This window comes from Grampus griseus, assembly GCF_964374135.1.
Source record: "Grampus griseus genome assembly, chromosome: 11".
Lineage (NCBI taxonomy): Eukaryota > Metazoa > Chordata > Mammalia > Artiodactyla > Delphinidae > Grampus > Grampus griseus.
The window spans coordinates 20,244,310-20,258,528 of NC_139005.1; the positions used below are offsets into that span (position 1 = coordinate 20,244,310).

At 39.2% G+C, this 14,219-nt stretch overlaps 1 protein-coding gene across 1 annotated transcript in view; it reads right to left on the reverse strand.

Annotated features, from left to right (window-relative positions):
• Window positions 1-14,219, reverse strand: part of LMNTD1 (lamin tail domain containing 1) — a 45,233-nt gene that overhangs the window by 11,277 nt on the left and 19,737 nt on the right. The window contains exons 3-6 of the mRNA XM_082666762.1: window positions 12,441-12,627; window positions 11,783-11,902; window positions 9,807-10,021; window positions 9,026-9,196 (exon numbers count right to left, since the gene is read on the reverse strand). Coding sequence (XP_082522888.1) covers window positions 9,026-9,196; window positions 9,807-10,021; window positions 11,783-11,902; window positions 12,441-12,627 — 693 coding nt within the window. The remainder of the gene's footprint in view (window positions 1-9,025; window positions 9,197-9,806; window positions 10,022-11,782; window positions 11,903-12,440; window positions 12,628-14,219) is intronic.

A 14,219-nucleotide genomic window follows, 5' to 3' on the forward strand; every position in this document is an offset into this window, starting at 1 on the left:
GGGATTTGAAGTTGTCTCACACATACCTTTAAGGCCACCGTCATTTGCGATCTCAAGCAGTTGATCCTCTTCTAGCACGGACAAAGTCGATTATTCACAAATGGGTCACGGATCCATTCCTTCCCAATTCAGGGGTCTTCTGTGGTTAAGAAGTAACGCTCAAACTCTTCTGAAAGCTGAGACAGGTGATCATGCCCCAGCTGGGAGAAAGAAGCCCCCGGCTCAGTCTCCTTCAAAATCTCTGCTAATGTTTGAAACATGTCAAAAATCCCAATGTTCACTCGTCGCCCCCATAATTCCAGTTTGGCTTTGAATGCAGCCACTTTATCTGCCGACTTGAACACAGTTGTCGTTCTCCCCTGAAGTGACATTGCGTTCGTTGAGCAGGTTGAATATGTCACACAAGTAAGCAAGTTTTGCGACCCATTCTGTGTCACTGAAATGTGCTGCCAGTGGTGATGATTTTTCTAAAAGTAATCTCTGGAGCGGCTCTCGTAACTCAGAAACTGTGGCCAGTGATCTATCTTTAGAAACCATCTCACTTCTGTGTATCAGACAAGACGTGTGTGCTCTGCACCCATCTCCTCACAGAGCTGCGTGAACAGACGTGGGTTAAGGGCATGTACTTTAATGTGGTTGATAATTTTAATTACATCCTGCAGAACACTGTTAAGTTCAGGTGACATTTTTCAGGTAGCCAGCATTTCTCTATGGATGACACAGTGCATACACTCACATTCAGAAGCGACCTCTTTGACCTGAGTAGTGAAACCAGAAAGCCATCCAGTCACGGCAGCACCTCCGTCTGCATATACTGACACAAAGTGACCAATTCAGTTTTCCTGTTATGTAATCATTCAACGACTGTGGTGTTGGTTGGCAACAAAAGTGCACATAACATATCCTCATGCACATCCTCCTGAAAAATATATCACACAAAAACAAGCATTGTTGCCTTGTCAACATCAGTAGACTCGTCAACCTGGATTGAGTACCACAGTGACTCATTAATCCTCTCTAACAATTGTGCCTCAATATCCTCTATTCCATCAATTTGTCTACTTATAGTGCTAGCCGAGAGAGGAACACGTGCCACCTTTTGAACTGCAGCCTCTCCTAAAAGTTCACGACAAATGTCCTTAGCAACAGGCAGGATCAACTCTTCACCAATACTAAGGGCTTCCCAGCTTTAGCAATGCGGTTAGCCACTAAGAATGATCCTCTCAGTGCAGACACATTTGAGGAAGTTGTGGCCTTCAATAATTGCTTCTGTTCGTGTTCATGTTTTTTTCTCTTGAGAAACTCCAAAGGCTTGTCTTTTAATGCAGGGTGCTTGGTCTCTATGTGGCGAAGCGTTTCATGGCTTCGTTGGATAGTGGGTCACCACATATTATACAAAATGGGCTTGGAGAATGTGAAACACCTGTTGCAATGAACCCGTATTTGAATAGGACTCTTGGTACTTTCTTTTAAATACAGCTTTCATTTTGTTGGCAGTCTTAGAGTCTTCTGCTGTCTCATGATTGGGTCTTTCCCCCTTTTCAAAGAAGCTCTCCAGCGACATTTGTGTTTTACTCATTTTGGCTAGGGTTAGCTTGTGGGCTTACCAAAACTGTGACTGAGAGAAGTGCACCGTGCGGGAAAGAGGTGCGGACAGAAGTGGTAAATAAAATAATGGGTGGGCCAGGCAAGGACTAAAATAAGTGGATTCTACTTAAAACCTGCCACCAGATGCAGCTGTACAATTGAAGTACATCAATTCCCTTACCACTATAAATCCTGCCACCAGATGCGGCTTAATTGTCACTTGCCACTCACGGACAGGGTTCTGATATGAGTCTGCAAGCAGTTGATTTATTGTGGTCTCTGTGCAGTCAGACCTCTCTGCTAATGATAATCTGTATTTGCAGCCGCTCCCCAGCGCTAGCATCACTGCCTCAGCTCCACCTCAAGTCATCAGGCATTAGATTCTCTTAAGGAGCGTGCAACCTAGATCCCTCGCATGCGCAGTTCACAGTAGGGTTCTTCCGCCTTGAGAACCTAATGCCGCAGCTGATCTGACAGGAGGCGGAGCTCAGGCAGTAGTGCGAGCGATGGGGAGCGGCTGTAAATACAGATGAAGCTTCGCTTGCTCGCCTGCCGCTCACCTCCTGCTGTGCGGCCCAGTTCCTAACAGGCCACAGACCAGTACCAGTCCGTGGCCCAGGGGTTGAGGACTCCTGCTCTAATATCTCCAAGTGCATACTACATTCTATCAAAAGTGTCTTTCTTGTTTTTTATTTTTCTAAATTTTTATTGTGGAAGATTCCATACATACAGAAAATATGAAGGGATAATACAACCACATCTGTATACCTGTCACCCAGATTCACTAATTAATATTTTGGCACATTTGCATTATCTATCTATGCTTATACCACACCAGACCGTTAGGAATCAAGTAAAGATTTCTGTATGGATCTATGAACAACGAATATAGCCTCAATGAAATTAACACACCTAAGGAAAAAACAGTGATTTGTCCATATCTAACATTCATTATATATTTATATTTACCTGATTGTCTTAAAAATGTCCTTTCTAGCTGAGATTTTTGTTTTCTTTTTGATCAGTAGTCTGTTAAGTGAAACTAAATGGTAATGATCCCATGTGGGCCATCTCGTTTAGACTTGACAGTGGCTGACACAAGATGGTTTCTCTCTATCTTAGTCTGGAGATGTGCCAATACAGGGCATTTAGGATGGCTTTTCTATCCTCAACACATGGCTTCATCCCTGACTTGAAAGATGGCAGCTCCACCCTGTAATCATGGCACAGAGGTGACACAGAGGAGCACACTGTCCAAGGGCATGATCCAGATGCTGTGTACACAATTTCTGTTCACATTCTATCATACAGAATGTAGACGCATGGTTCCGCCTAGATACAGAGACTGAGAAAAACAGGCTTTATTCTTGGTGGCCATGAGTTTAGGTTTCCCTGGACCTATGGGTCTTGTGTCTAAAGGAACAATGGTTTAGGGGCAGTAATTAGCCATCTCTGCCATGAGATGTTCCTGGAAATGACTGCGCTCTGATGAACTATAATAAGACGAATACATTGCAATATATTGATATGCTTAGACGTATTTCAGGTGAGACTATTTTTCTCCTACACTAAATAAGCCTCATATTATTCACATTTATTTTGAGCTCATCAGTCTATTTTTTAAGGTTTTCTTTCTCCCTCCTTGTCAGGGTATAAGTTGTCAGTGCTCATTACTGTAACTATGCTTTCTTCCCTTTCTAATTTTCCTTTTCTTTGTCATCAAGTTTCTAAAAATAAACTTTTATAAGTATAACATACATGCAGGAAAGTTCACAAGTCATAACTGCACAGCACGGTGAAAACAGTGATTCATGTAAACACCACTCAGATCAAGAAATGGAATATTGTTAGTATTCTAGAAGCAGTTTTGTGTAATCTTCAAGTACTATTCCTTTCTTTCTTCCAGAGATAACACTATTCTGACCTTTAACACCATGGCATAGTTTTGTATGTTTTTGAATTTTATATAAACGGAATTGTATAATATATGTTCCTTTCGGTATGGCATCTTTTGTTCAATATTATGATTCAATGGTGTTATTGCATGTAACAGTAGTTAGTTTTCATTGCTTATGGGATTGTATTAATATATCATAATTTATCCATGTTATTGTTGATGAACAATTGGATTGCTTCTACATTTTGGCTAATACAAATAGAGTTGCTATAATTATTGTATTTGTCATTTGGTCCACATGTGTATGTATTTGTTAGGCATATATAATTCCTGGGAATAAAACTGATGAATTATGGGATATTTGTAAATTCATTTTTCTTGCCTTATTGCACTCAGACTTCTGGTACAATGCTGAACAGAAGTAATCATAAAGAGAATTCTTGCCTTGAGCTGAATCTCAAGGGGAAAACTTCAATTACTTCACCATTTAGTATGATAGTTTGCATTAGGATTTTTGTAGATATAAAGGAAATTCTTTATAATCCTAATTTTCTAAGGTTCTCTCCTCACGGGTGGGTATTGAATTTTATCAAATGATTTTTCTATATCTATTGAGATGGTTGTAATTTTCTTCTTTATTCTGTTAACTAATTAATTTTCAAAGCTTGAACCAACTTTGCATTCTTGAAATAAATCCACTTTGTTTGTGATATATTATCCCCAAATAACCCATGTATCAAAGAAGGTCACATTGAAAATTAGAATATATTTTGAACTGAATGATGATGAAAGTATGAAATATATGTCAGAAACACAACATTCGTATACTATTCTTTCAGTGTTTATCCCAGATTCCAGCATGCATACTTGATTTACTAAAGTCTAATATAAATTGTTACTTTTATAACTTATTGGACAAATCATGAGATTTAGAGTACTTTAACTCCATTTACTCCCCTCCCAATTTTTGTGCTATTGCTGTTGTTATTATAGGTTAATTGTGTCCCTCCTAAATATATGTTGAAGTCCTAACCCCTTGAGGTTGTGAATTGGAAACTGGGTCTTTGTAGATGTAATGAAGTTAAGATGATGTCATACTAGATTAGAGTGTGCCTTAATCCAATGACTCGTGACGTCCTTAAAAGAAGAAGGAAGTATGGACACAGATACACAGATCATGTGAAGATGGAGGCAGAGGTTAGAGTGATGTATCTACAAGACAAGAAATACCAAGGAATGCCAGCAACCAACAGAAGGTAAGAAGAGGCAAGGAAGGATAATCCCCTAAAACCTTCAGAGACAGAGTGTTTGGCCCTGGTGACAACTTGATTTGACTTCTAGTCTCCAGAACTGTGAGAGAATAGATTTGTTGTTTTAAGCCACCGAGTTTATGGTACTTTGTTACTGTAGCCCTGTGAAACTAATACAGTTGTCATGTATTTAAATTCTCTCTATATTTTAAACCCTATGAGGCAATATTAGTATTGTTTTGTGTAGTGAATATTCATCTATGTTGATCCATGTTTTGACTCTGCATTTTTTTTCACTTCTTCCAACATCTCTGTGCATCCTTCTAAGATCATTTTCTTTCTAGTTGAAGTATTTCCTTAATGTGGGTTTGCTGTTGATGAATTCTCTCAGCTTTTGTTTGCCTGAGAATGTCTTTATTTCACCTCATTTTTTGAACTTGATTTTTGCTTGGTATAGAACTCCAGGATAGTTCTTTTTAGTACATTAGCACACTGAAGATTTCATTCCATTGTCTTCTGACTTCCATTATTTGGTTTTCTGAAGTTTTATTATAATATATAGGTGTAGTTTCCTTTGGATTTGTGCTGCTTAGAATTTATTTTTCTTGTTTCTGTGGCTTGATGCCTTTCATCAATTTTTGAGATTTTTGTCATTATTTCTTTAAATATTACTTCTGCCCCAGTCTTGCTCTCCTGTCCTTTTGGGACTCAAATTATAACTCTACAAGACCAACTTGTCCCCAGTCTCTTTTTCTAACCTGCTTTGTTCTTCTTTTTCTTCTTCTTACTTTTCTATTCTTTCCTTCCTTCCTTCTTTCCTCCTTGATTTTGGAATATTTTCCACTCCACTTCATTTTCAACACTGCTTCCAAAATTCTCTTTAAAATGCACATATAACTCTATAAGATGCCTGTTTAAAAACGTTCAGTGTCTCCTATTCTGTCTGTCCTTCATCAAACATGTATTAAACTATTGTGTCATGCGCTGTATTTAGTGCCATTTATGTAAATTAAAAATACATCAATTATACTATACATGTTTTATGAATTAATATATATGTAATTAAAGTGTGATAATGAGGACCAGAATGACTTATTCCTATTTCATATCAGAACTCAAAAGAAGATCAAAGGGGATTTCAAATTTATGGGATTTTTGGTAATGTGAAGCAATATGACAAAATGTTAGCGTGCATTAATCTTGAAGGATAAGTACATGGGTGCTTTTAACGTTATCCTCTATACTTTCTGTATTTTAACATGTTTAAAAAACAAAATGTGCTTGGTATAAAGTAAGCATGAGATGTGTAGATGTTTCTTTAAAATTATCTTAATTGTTAGTCTCTAAGCTCTTCTATAATACATTTGAGAGGCACAGTTAAAAACAAGGCAGCTATTCCCAGTAGAAGAGTCACGTGCAACTGAGATTCTTTCTTCTGTAACTCAGCAAACTAGCTTATTTATCACTGTAGAGGGGAAAAAGCAGGATTGAAGAAATTTTGAGTAAAATTGGTGAATTTTTGTTTTATCTCTTTTTTTCTTTGTCAATTATTGAGGAGTGTGCTACTGATAGCAAATAGCCCAATGGTAGGCAAATTAAAAAGAGACTGGCTAATTAGCAAACAAGGTAACTTTCGCTTGAAGAATCATGTTACATATTTTTTCAAGGAAATGAACTATTGATTCAGGGACTGCTGTTACCCAATCAATGATCAACAAGTCATTCATAACATCTGTCTCTTTGTGGCCATCTTTCTCAATTGAAATAAAAGAAAAACTCTTAAAATTCTGATGTATATCTGTTAATATTGAAAATTTAATGAACAGAAAATTTAAAAAGTATGTAATGATGAACAGAGACCCTGAAGATATCAAAGCAACTCTCTTTTAAAATTATCATTACAGGGCTTCCCTGGTGGCGCAGTGGTTGAGAGTCCACCTGCCGATGCAGGGGACACGGGTTCATGCCCCAGTCCGGGAGGATCCCACATGCCGCGGAGCGGCTGGGCCCGTGAGCCATGGCCGCTGAGCCTGCGCGTCCGGAGCCTGTGCTCCGCAACGGGAGAGGCCACAACAGTGAGAAGCCCATGTACCGCAAAAATAAATAAATAAAATTATAATTACATAATATACAAATACACGACTTCCCTGGTGGTGCAGTAGTTAAGAATCCGCCTGCCAATGCAGGGGACGTGGGTTCAAGCCCTGGTCCAGGAAGATCCCACTTGCTGTGGAGCAACTAACCCCATGTGCCACAGCTACTGAGCCTGTGCTCTAGAGCCTGTGAGCCACAACTACTGAAGCCCCTGTGCCTAGAGCCCGTTCTCCACAACAGGAGAAGCCACCACAATGAGAAAACTCGCACACCACAACGAAGAGTAGCCCCTGCTCGCCGCAACTAGAGAAAGCCCACATGCAGCAATGAAGACCCAACGCAGCCAAAAATAAATAAATAAATTTATAAAAAAATATACAAATACAGTGAAATTTATGTTGAATAGAAAAAATTACTGAATAATCAAGGTGAGTTGCCACCACTATAAAAAGGTGCAACAAGAAAATTTGAAGTCAAATTTCTTTGGAAAACAAGTTGTTCAAAATAAGTAAAACAGTGAAGGCTATCATTAATTGGCAAAAAACATGAATGTACTTCTTGGAAATCTCAAATCTAACTCATAAAGTACTAAATATGTGTGTCTATAAAATATATATATGTATATTAAATGTATATGTGTATATAAAACATTGCTGAAAGAGCTCTTTAAATATCAGACACAAGTCTCTTACTTTACAGATGAAGAAACTCAGGCACAAAGATATAGGATACTTAATTTTATGCAATGGAATACATTCAGGAATTTACAGAATTTCCATCATTCCACTTCTAAAAGGTATTATTTTGGAGGGTGCTATTTCCCAACATGTGCTCGCATACTAACATGGTGGTTCTTATACTGTGTGTACAGAATCCTGTGATTCCAGAGAGGTGTCTCAAAGGTCACAGGGAAGGAGGAAAGAAGAAGATGGATGTAGTGGGTAGTGGGAATCACTCTTCATCTTGGACGGGTCTCCTTTTATCCGTTTCATATACTGGGATTCTGCAAAGATTTCATTTAAAAAAGCATCCCTGGCCTCCCTGGTGGCGTAGTGGTTGAGAGTCCGCCTGCCGATGCAGGGGACACGGGTTCGTGCCCCGGTCTGGGAGGATCCCACATGCCGCGGAGCGGCTGGGCCCATGAGCCATGGCTGCTGAGCCTGCGCGTCCGGAGCCTGTTCTCTGCAACGGGAGAGGCCACAACAGCGAGAGGCCCGCGTACCACACACACACAAAAAAACAAAATAAATAAAATAAAAAAGCATCCCTCTGCTAAGTATAGGTTTGTAAATCATTATAACCTCACCAGGATACAGCTGCTCCATGAAAGTCTTTCTCCACAGCTTAGAATCTGCACTGTGTCTAATCAGTTCTTCTTAATCATTTGGCGGCATCTGGTAAACCTCATGGACTTTCTTGCCAGAAAACATCATATAGGCATACATTTTTTCCTCCAAGTTTAGCCATATTCATGGAGTTCCTGAAGTCCATTAACAGATCCTGGGCTAGTAACACCAACTCTAAAAGCTTTATTTAGAGGATTTAAATAAGAAATTTCTGGGTGAAAAAGAATAAGAATTTGGTAATAATATTAGAGTGTGTTTGGAAAAGATGGATATTTTTAGCACAGCTTAACTTATAGGACCAATTTATCCTGCCGAATGAAAAACAAAATATACTTTTGACCAAACTTCAAGAAGCCTATGTACTCTTTTTTTTTTTTTTTTTTTTTTTTTTGCGGTATGCAGGCCTCTCACTGTTGTGGCCTCTCCCGTTGCAGAGCACAGGCTCCGGACGCACAGGTCCAGCGGCCATGGCTCATGGGCCCAGCCGCTCCGTGGCATGTGGGATCTTCCCGGACCGGGGCACGAACCCGTGTCCCCTGCATCGGCAGGCGGACTCTTAACCACTGCACCACCAGGGAAGCCCAAGCCTATGTACTCTTGCTGGCCACGCTGTTCTTTGGATTCGTTGATGCACTCAGATAACTGTGCTAGAGCAAATACGTGAACGGCTCACGGTACTTGCTTTCGAGGCCATCTGTTCTTGAGGATATGAATACTTTTTAATACTTAGAAACTTTTACAACTTAACCACCTTTTCACCAGTTCTACACACACACACACACACACACACACACACACACACACACACTCACCACTTACTCTCCACTGGAATAAGTATCCCTTTGACTTACCTGGCTAGATCAGGCTTGGCTGACTGAGACCTGGGCTGTCTGTCTAAGCTGCGTTCAGTCATGTAGGTGTTGTGAGGATCAATCAGTGAACAGTAAGGATGTGCAGAGACATGAGGACTGTGGCACCAGGGGCTGCGATTGGGGAAAAGGGTTGGTGGGATTTCTTTTTCTCTGTAAAAGAAAAATTAAGCCCAAATTGAACCCCAAAGGCACTTCATACAGTGGCATTAATAATGAAAGCTCAATTAGAGTGAAAGCATGTTCCAAGACCAGAGAATATGGCTTTTCCAGACTTTGTGGGCAGCCCCATTATCACATCAGAAGCATTTGCCTACAAATGAATAACATAAATTCTGTTCTTTCAGCCACAGCCAGCTCTTGATCCAAGATGAAAATTCTAGATGATGCAAATCTTCCTCCACCTAAGCACTGCCAAAGGTGTGGTGATAACTTCATCTCTGCACTGCTCCACAGCCTTACCTCTAACAGCAGTGCTGTTACGGAATGAAATGACCAGAGGGGTCTTGATATCACCCAGTGGAAATTGACAGCCTTTATCATCCCATGAGTTTACCCTACTAGCTCTGTGTTTTTATGTTTTAAAACATAAAAGCTATTACGGTTTTTATGGTCTTATTCAAAACAGGAGTGTTTTGGTCTTTATTGATTTACCTATTCATCATATATCTACTTGTCAGCCAGTCACTCCCACCGGTTCAGCCCTTATTAATTGAGGGAAGGACTTAATTTAAAAAAAAAAAAGAAAACAAGCAACTTTTACCTTGTAAGAGAAGCTTGAACTCGTTCCACCTGATATTTTGAGATATCTTGCTTAGATTGGTCTTGTTTTTCTTTAGTTGTAGTTGTAGCTGCTGGCCAATGAAACATGTGCCTTCGAGATGTTGGACTTACTACTGAGCATCTGTCACATTCAATGTCAGTCTCTAATTTCTCCCATGCTTGCTTCCAGTGGATAGGAGTGTACCAGGCAACAGCCTAACAAAAATGATTTATTAACATGAAATACTATTGAAGTTATAGGTTTTCTTTTTTAAATGACATAGGCTTATTGCAATAAAATTTCAAAGTCAAACTGTAATGTCATTTACGTCCTGTGTAAGGATTAGTGAAACACATGATGAGGCTGTAGTAAGACATCCTGGCCTTAGTTTCCAGTTGTGAAAATTACAAGCTGTATAACCTTAGGCAGATTAGTCACCTACTGTCTTGGACTGTGTCCTCACACGTAAAATGGGGAGGGTGGTGGTGAGGGTGTTATATGAGGGTGTGGTGAGATTCAGTTAAGCTACTGAATTTTGTAACTATAAAGAACTATGCAAACAGTAGTTGTAATATTAATAAGTTAAATTTTTAATAGTTAAGACTCTATCTATCTATCTAGCCTTATTTGAGATGGGGAAATGGGCATTAGAACTAAAGACATGGAGAGGAAACCACATTCTCCAGGCTAGAATCCTAGGTGGGCAGGTTTTTTTTTTTTGGTTTCCTGAATATGTGGCATATATGTGCACATATATGTGCAAAAATTATTCAGAAAAATCATGTGTAGGGACTAATAATTATGTTTTTGTTCAACATGAGAAAAGTTAGGCACCGAAGTGTGCCCTATCATTCTACTTGTTCTCATGATCTGTTTTTAGTTTATAAAATTAGAGGTTTGGGTTGATGCTGTAACCATTGCCAAACCCTTTGTTTGCCAGCTAAACAGACATAAAAGCAACACAAGGCAAGTGCAGCTAGGCTAGGCCCACAGCAAAGAAAGAGAAAGATGAAATCTTTCTTAAAAGGTTTAATTTCATGGCTCACAGCAGGAAAACCCCACGTTTGGTTCAGTTCATCAGTTAGGGATTCTCCTTTTTTGCAGCTCAAACATAGATATTTGCGTGGCAAATATGTTTATGATCTTTTGAGTGCAATCTCTCTCAGTTAGATTGTAAGCCTTTCCTAGCCAAGGGCAATATTTTATTTCTTCCTGTACTATAGGGGGCTTAAAAACGTCTGATGATAATGACAGTGATAATGTGATAAAATGATGTTTTAATTTCACCTCTGGAATGTTGACCATATGAACCCTGTAGGCTCTTTTGTCTGGTTTTATTTTACTGTTGCCATTTTGCCTATCATGTGACCTTGAGCCAGCCATTTAACTTTCCAAGCCCCATTTTCTTCCTTTGTAAAATGCTTAAATAATCTGAGAATCAAAGGAGATAACGTACATATAAATAGCCCTTTGAGTTTCTATGGCACAGGAGCGGTCTGTTCCATATCTGAATCTCTAATAGAAAACAGTGTATTGGCAAAGTCCCAGGCGTTGAATCATATAAGATGCCTATTAAATTTTTGACACGTAATAATATAGAGGCTACAAATCATATAGGACAACAATGTGGTTGGTGAAAAATATCTAGCCCTGTTTAAAAATCAGTAGACTTGGGGCTGCCCTGGTGGCTCAGTGGTTAAGAATCTGCCTGCTAATGCCGGGGACGTGGGTTCGAGCCCTGGTCCGGGAAGATCCCACAAGCCGCGGAGCAACTAAGCCCGCGCGCCACAACTACTGAAGCCCGCATGCCTAGCGCCTAGAGCCAGTGCTCTGCAACAAGAGAAGCCGCCGCAATGAGAAGCCTGCGCACCACAATGAAGACTAGCCCCCGCTCGCCGCAACTAGAGAAAACCCGCGTGCAGCAACGAAGACCCGACGCAGCCAAAAAAAAAAAAAAAAAAGAACAGGACACTGACTTCACCATTAGGTTTGCACAGGATTGTTGTACAATTGGGGCTTGTCCTAAATCTGTTTTGTTCCTTCCAAAGAAAATCTGATGGTGGTTGGTGCTTTGCTTCAGATGCTGCTGCCCAGACCTGAAAGAAAATAGTTTGTTAATAACAATTGCCATTGGAGTTCAACATAGTTTTATAAATGTCAGAGGGTTATTGCAACACATCTTTCTAAGCAGGTGAGGTTTTTAAAATATAATGACTGTATAATATGTAATGTCAAGCTGTGTAACTGAACAGCTACTGTATGTGGTTTAAAGTAAAGCCCAAGAAAGAGAGGGGAACTCTCCAGTGTCACCTAAACAAACCCTCTCTTTGTATTTTCTTTAAAGATTATGTCTGCTTAGTTTTAGGAACGTAGGTATTTTATTTTGATAGTTAAATCATAAAAGCACAGAGTATTGTATGCCAAATTGAAGAAAGCTATGGAAATTTAATTATGGGTATTCATTTATATGCAGAGATGGACAAAGTGGCACAATTAACCAACAACAACCAAAAAATCACATTTAACAGAGAGATCGAGGGATGAAGAAAGCACTGGTGCTAAGCCATGGTCTGACTGGGTAAATGAGTTTTCCCTGAACAAATCTAGTTCAGAGTATTTATATCTTATACTCACTGTTACCGTGGAATTGGCCTGCATTTTGATATCGGGAAGGAATTGGTACAGAGAGACTGTTTGTCCATCCACATTTTGTTGGAGAATATGATTTCCGATTTCCAGTTCTTTGTCAAGGGAAGAGTTAATGAGCTTCACGCATAAACCTTTGACATTCACTTCAGCTATTTTAATGTCTCCAAGAGCACTAGAAAATAAAACTCAAAGATTATAAGGTGTCTTCAGATGAGCGTGTCTTTAGCTCACTTTAAGGACTGAATAATAAATATGCTTTGGAAGTTGTTCCTAAGCTGTATATTCTGTTGGACAAATTCCGTGTAGAAATAGTGTATTTTGTGCCTTAAGCAAATGGCTTGATTTCTTAGTTCTGTTTGGTTATCTGTGCAACAAAATGATCTTTCACATAAAATAAACTTTAAAAATGCTTTAGGTATCAACATAAAAATGCCATTGGGAGGTACTATTATTATTATTTAAATTTCCTACTGTTCTTCACAAGAAATACTGAGACATGAAACTCTCAAGTAGATCAAGAGGAAAGTTAAACTATTTAGTTTATTTCTGATAAGGTTACTGTGAACATGAATTGCAACTATATGCTTAAAAGAATTCTGCAAACTTAAAACATACACATATAAGATGGTATTTTTTCCCCTTCTAACATTTCGAGAGCTTAGTATGTATCAAGGACCAGGTTAAACATTTATATATCAGCATTTTTCAGAGTGTGGGTCACAACCTATAAGTATTGGGTTGGCCAAAAAGTGCCTTCTGTGTTTAAGTAAAAATAAAAGACACATTTTTCATTTGCACCAAGAACTTTATTGAACAACGTATTCATCCTTTTATTCCACTATCTTCTGCCATTTTTCAGGCAACTTCATAATTCCATCTTCCCAAAACTTTTTATCTTTTTGAGCAAAGAACTTGTCCAGGTGCCTTTTACAGTCTTCCGGGAAATTGAAAATTTTTAGTAAGAGAATTTTGTAAAGACCCAAATAAATGGAAATCCGAAGGTGCAATGTTTGGTGAACATGGCAGATGAATCAGAACTTCCCAGCCAAGCTGTAACAGTTTTTGCCTGGTCATCAAAGAAATATGTGGTCTTGCCTTATCCTGATGGAAGATTATGTGTTTTCTGTTGACTAATTCCGGATGCTTTTCATCGAGTGCTGCTTTCAGTTGGTCTAACTGGGAGCAGTACTTGTGGGAATTAATCGTTTGGTTTTCTGGAAGGAGCTCATAATAAAGGGCTCCCCTCCAGTCCCACCATATACACAACATCACCTTCTTTGGATGAAGACCCGCCTTTGGTGTGGTTGGTGGTGGTTCATTTCGCTTGCCCCACGATTTCTTCCATTCCACATTATTGTACAATATCCACTTTTCATGGCCCATCACAATTTGTTTAAAAAGCGGAACGTTTTCATTACATTTCAGTAGAGAATCGTATGTGGAAATACAGTCAAGAAGGTTTTTTTTGCTTAACTTATGTGGAACCCAAACATCAAAGCGATTGACGTAACTAAGCTGGTGCAAATGATTTTCAATGTTTGATTTGGATATTTTGAGTATGTTGGCTATCTCCCGCATGGTATAACGTTGATTGCTGTCAGTTAATGTCTCGAGTTGATCGGTATCAACTTCAACTGGTCTACCTGACCATGGAGCGTTGTCCAGCGAGAAATCTCCACCACAAAGTTTTGCAAACCACTTTTGACACATTCGATCAGTCACAGCAACTTCTCCATACACTGCACAAATCTTTTTTTGCATGTG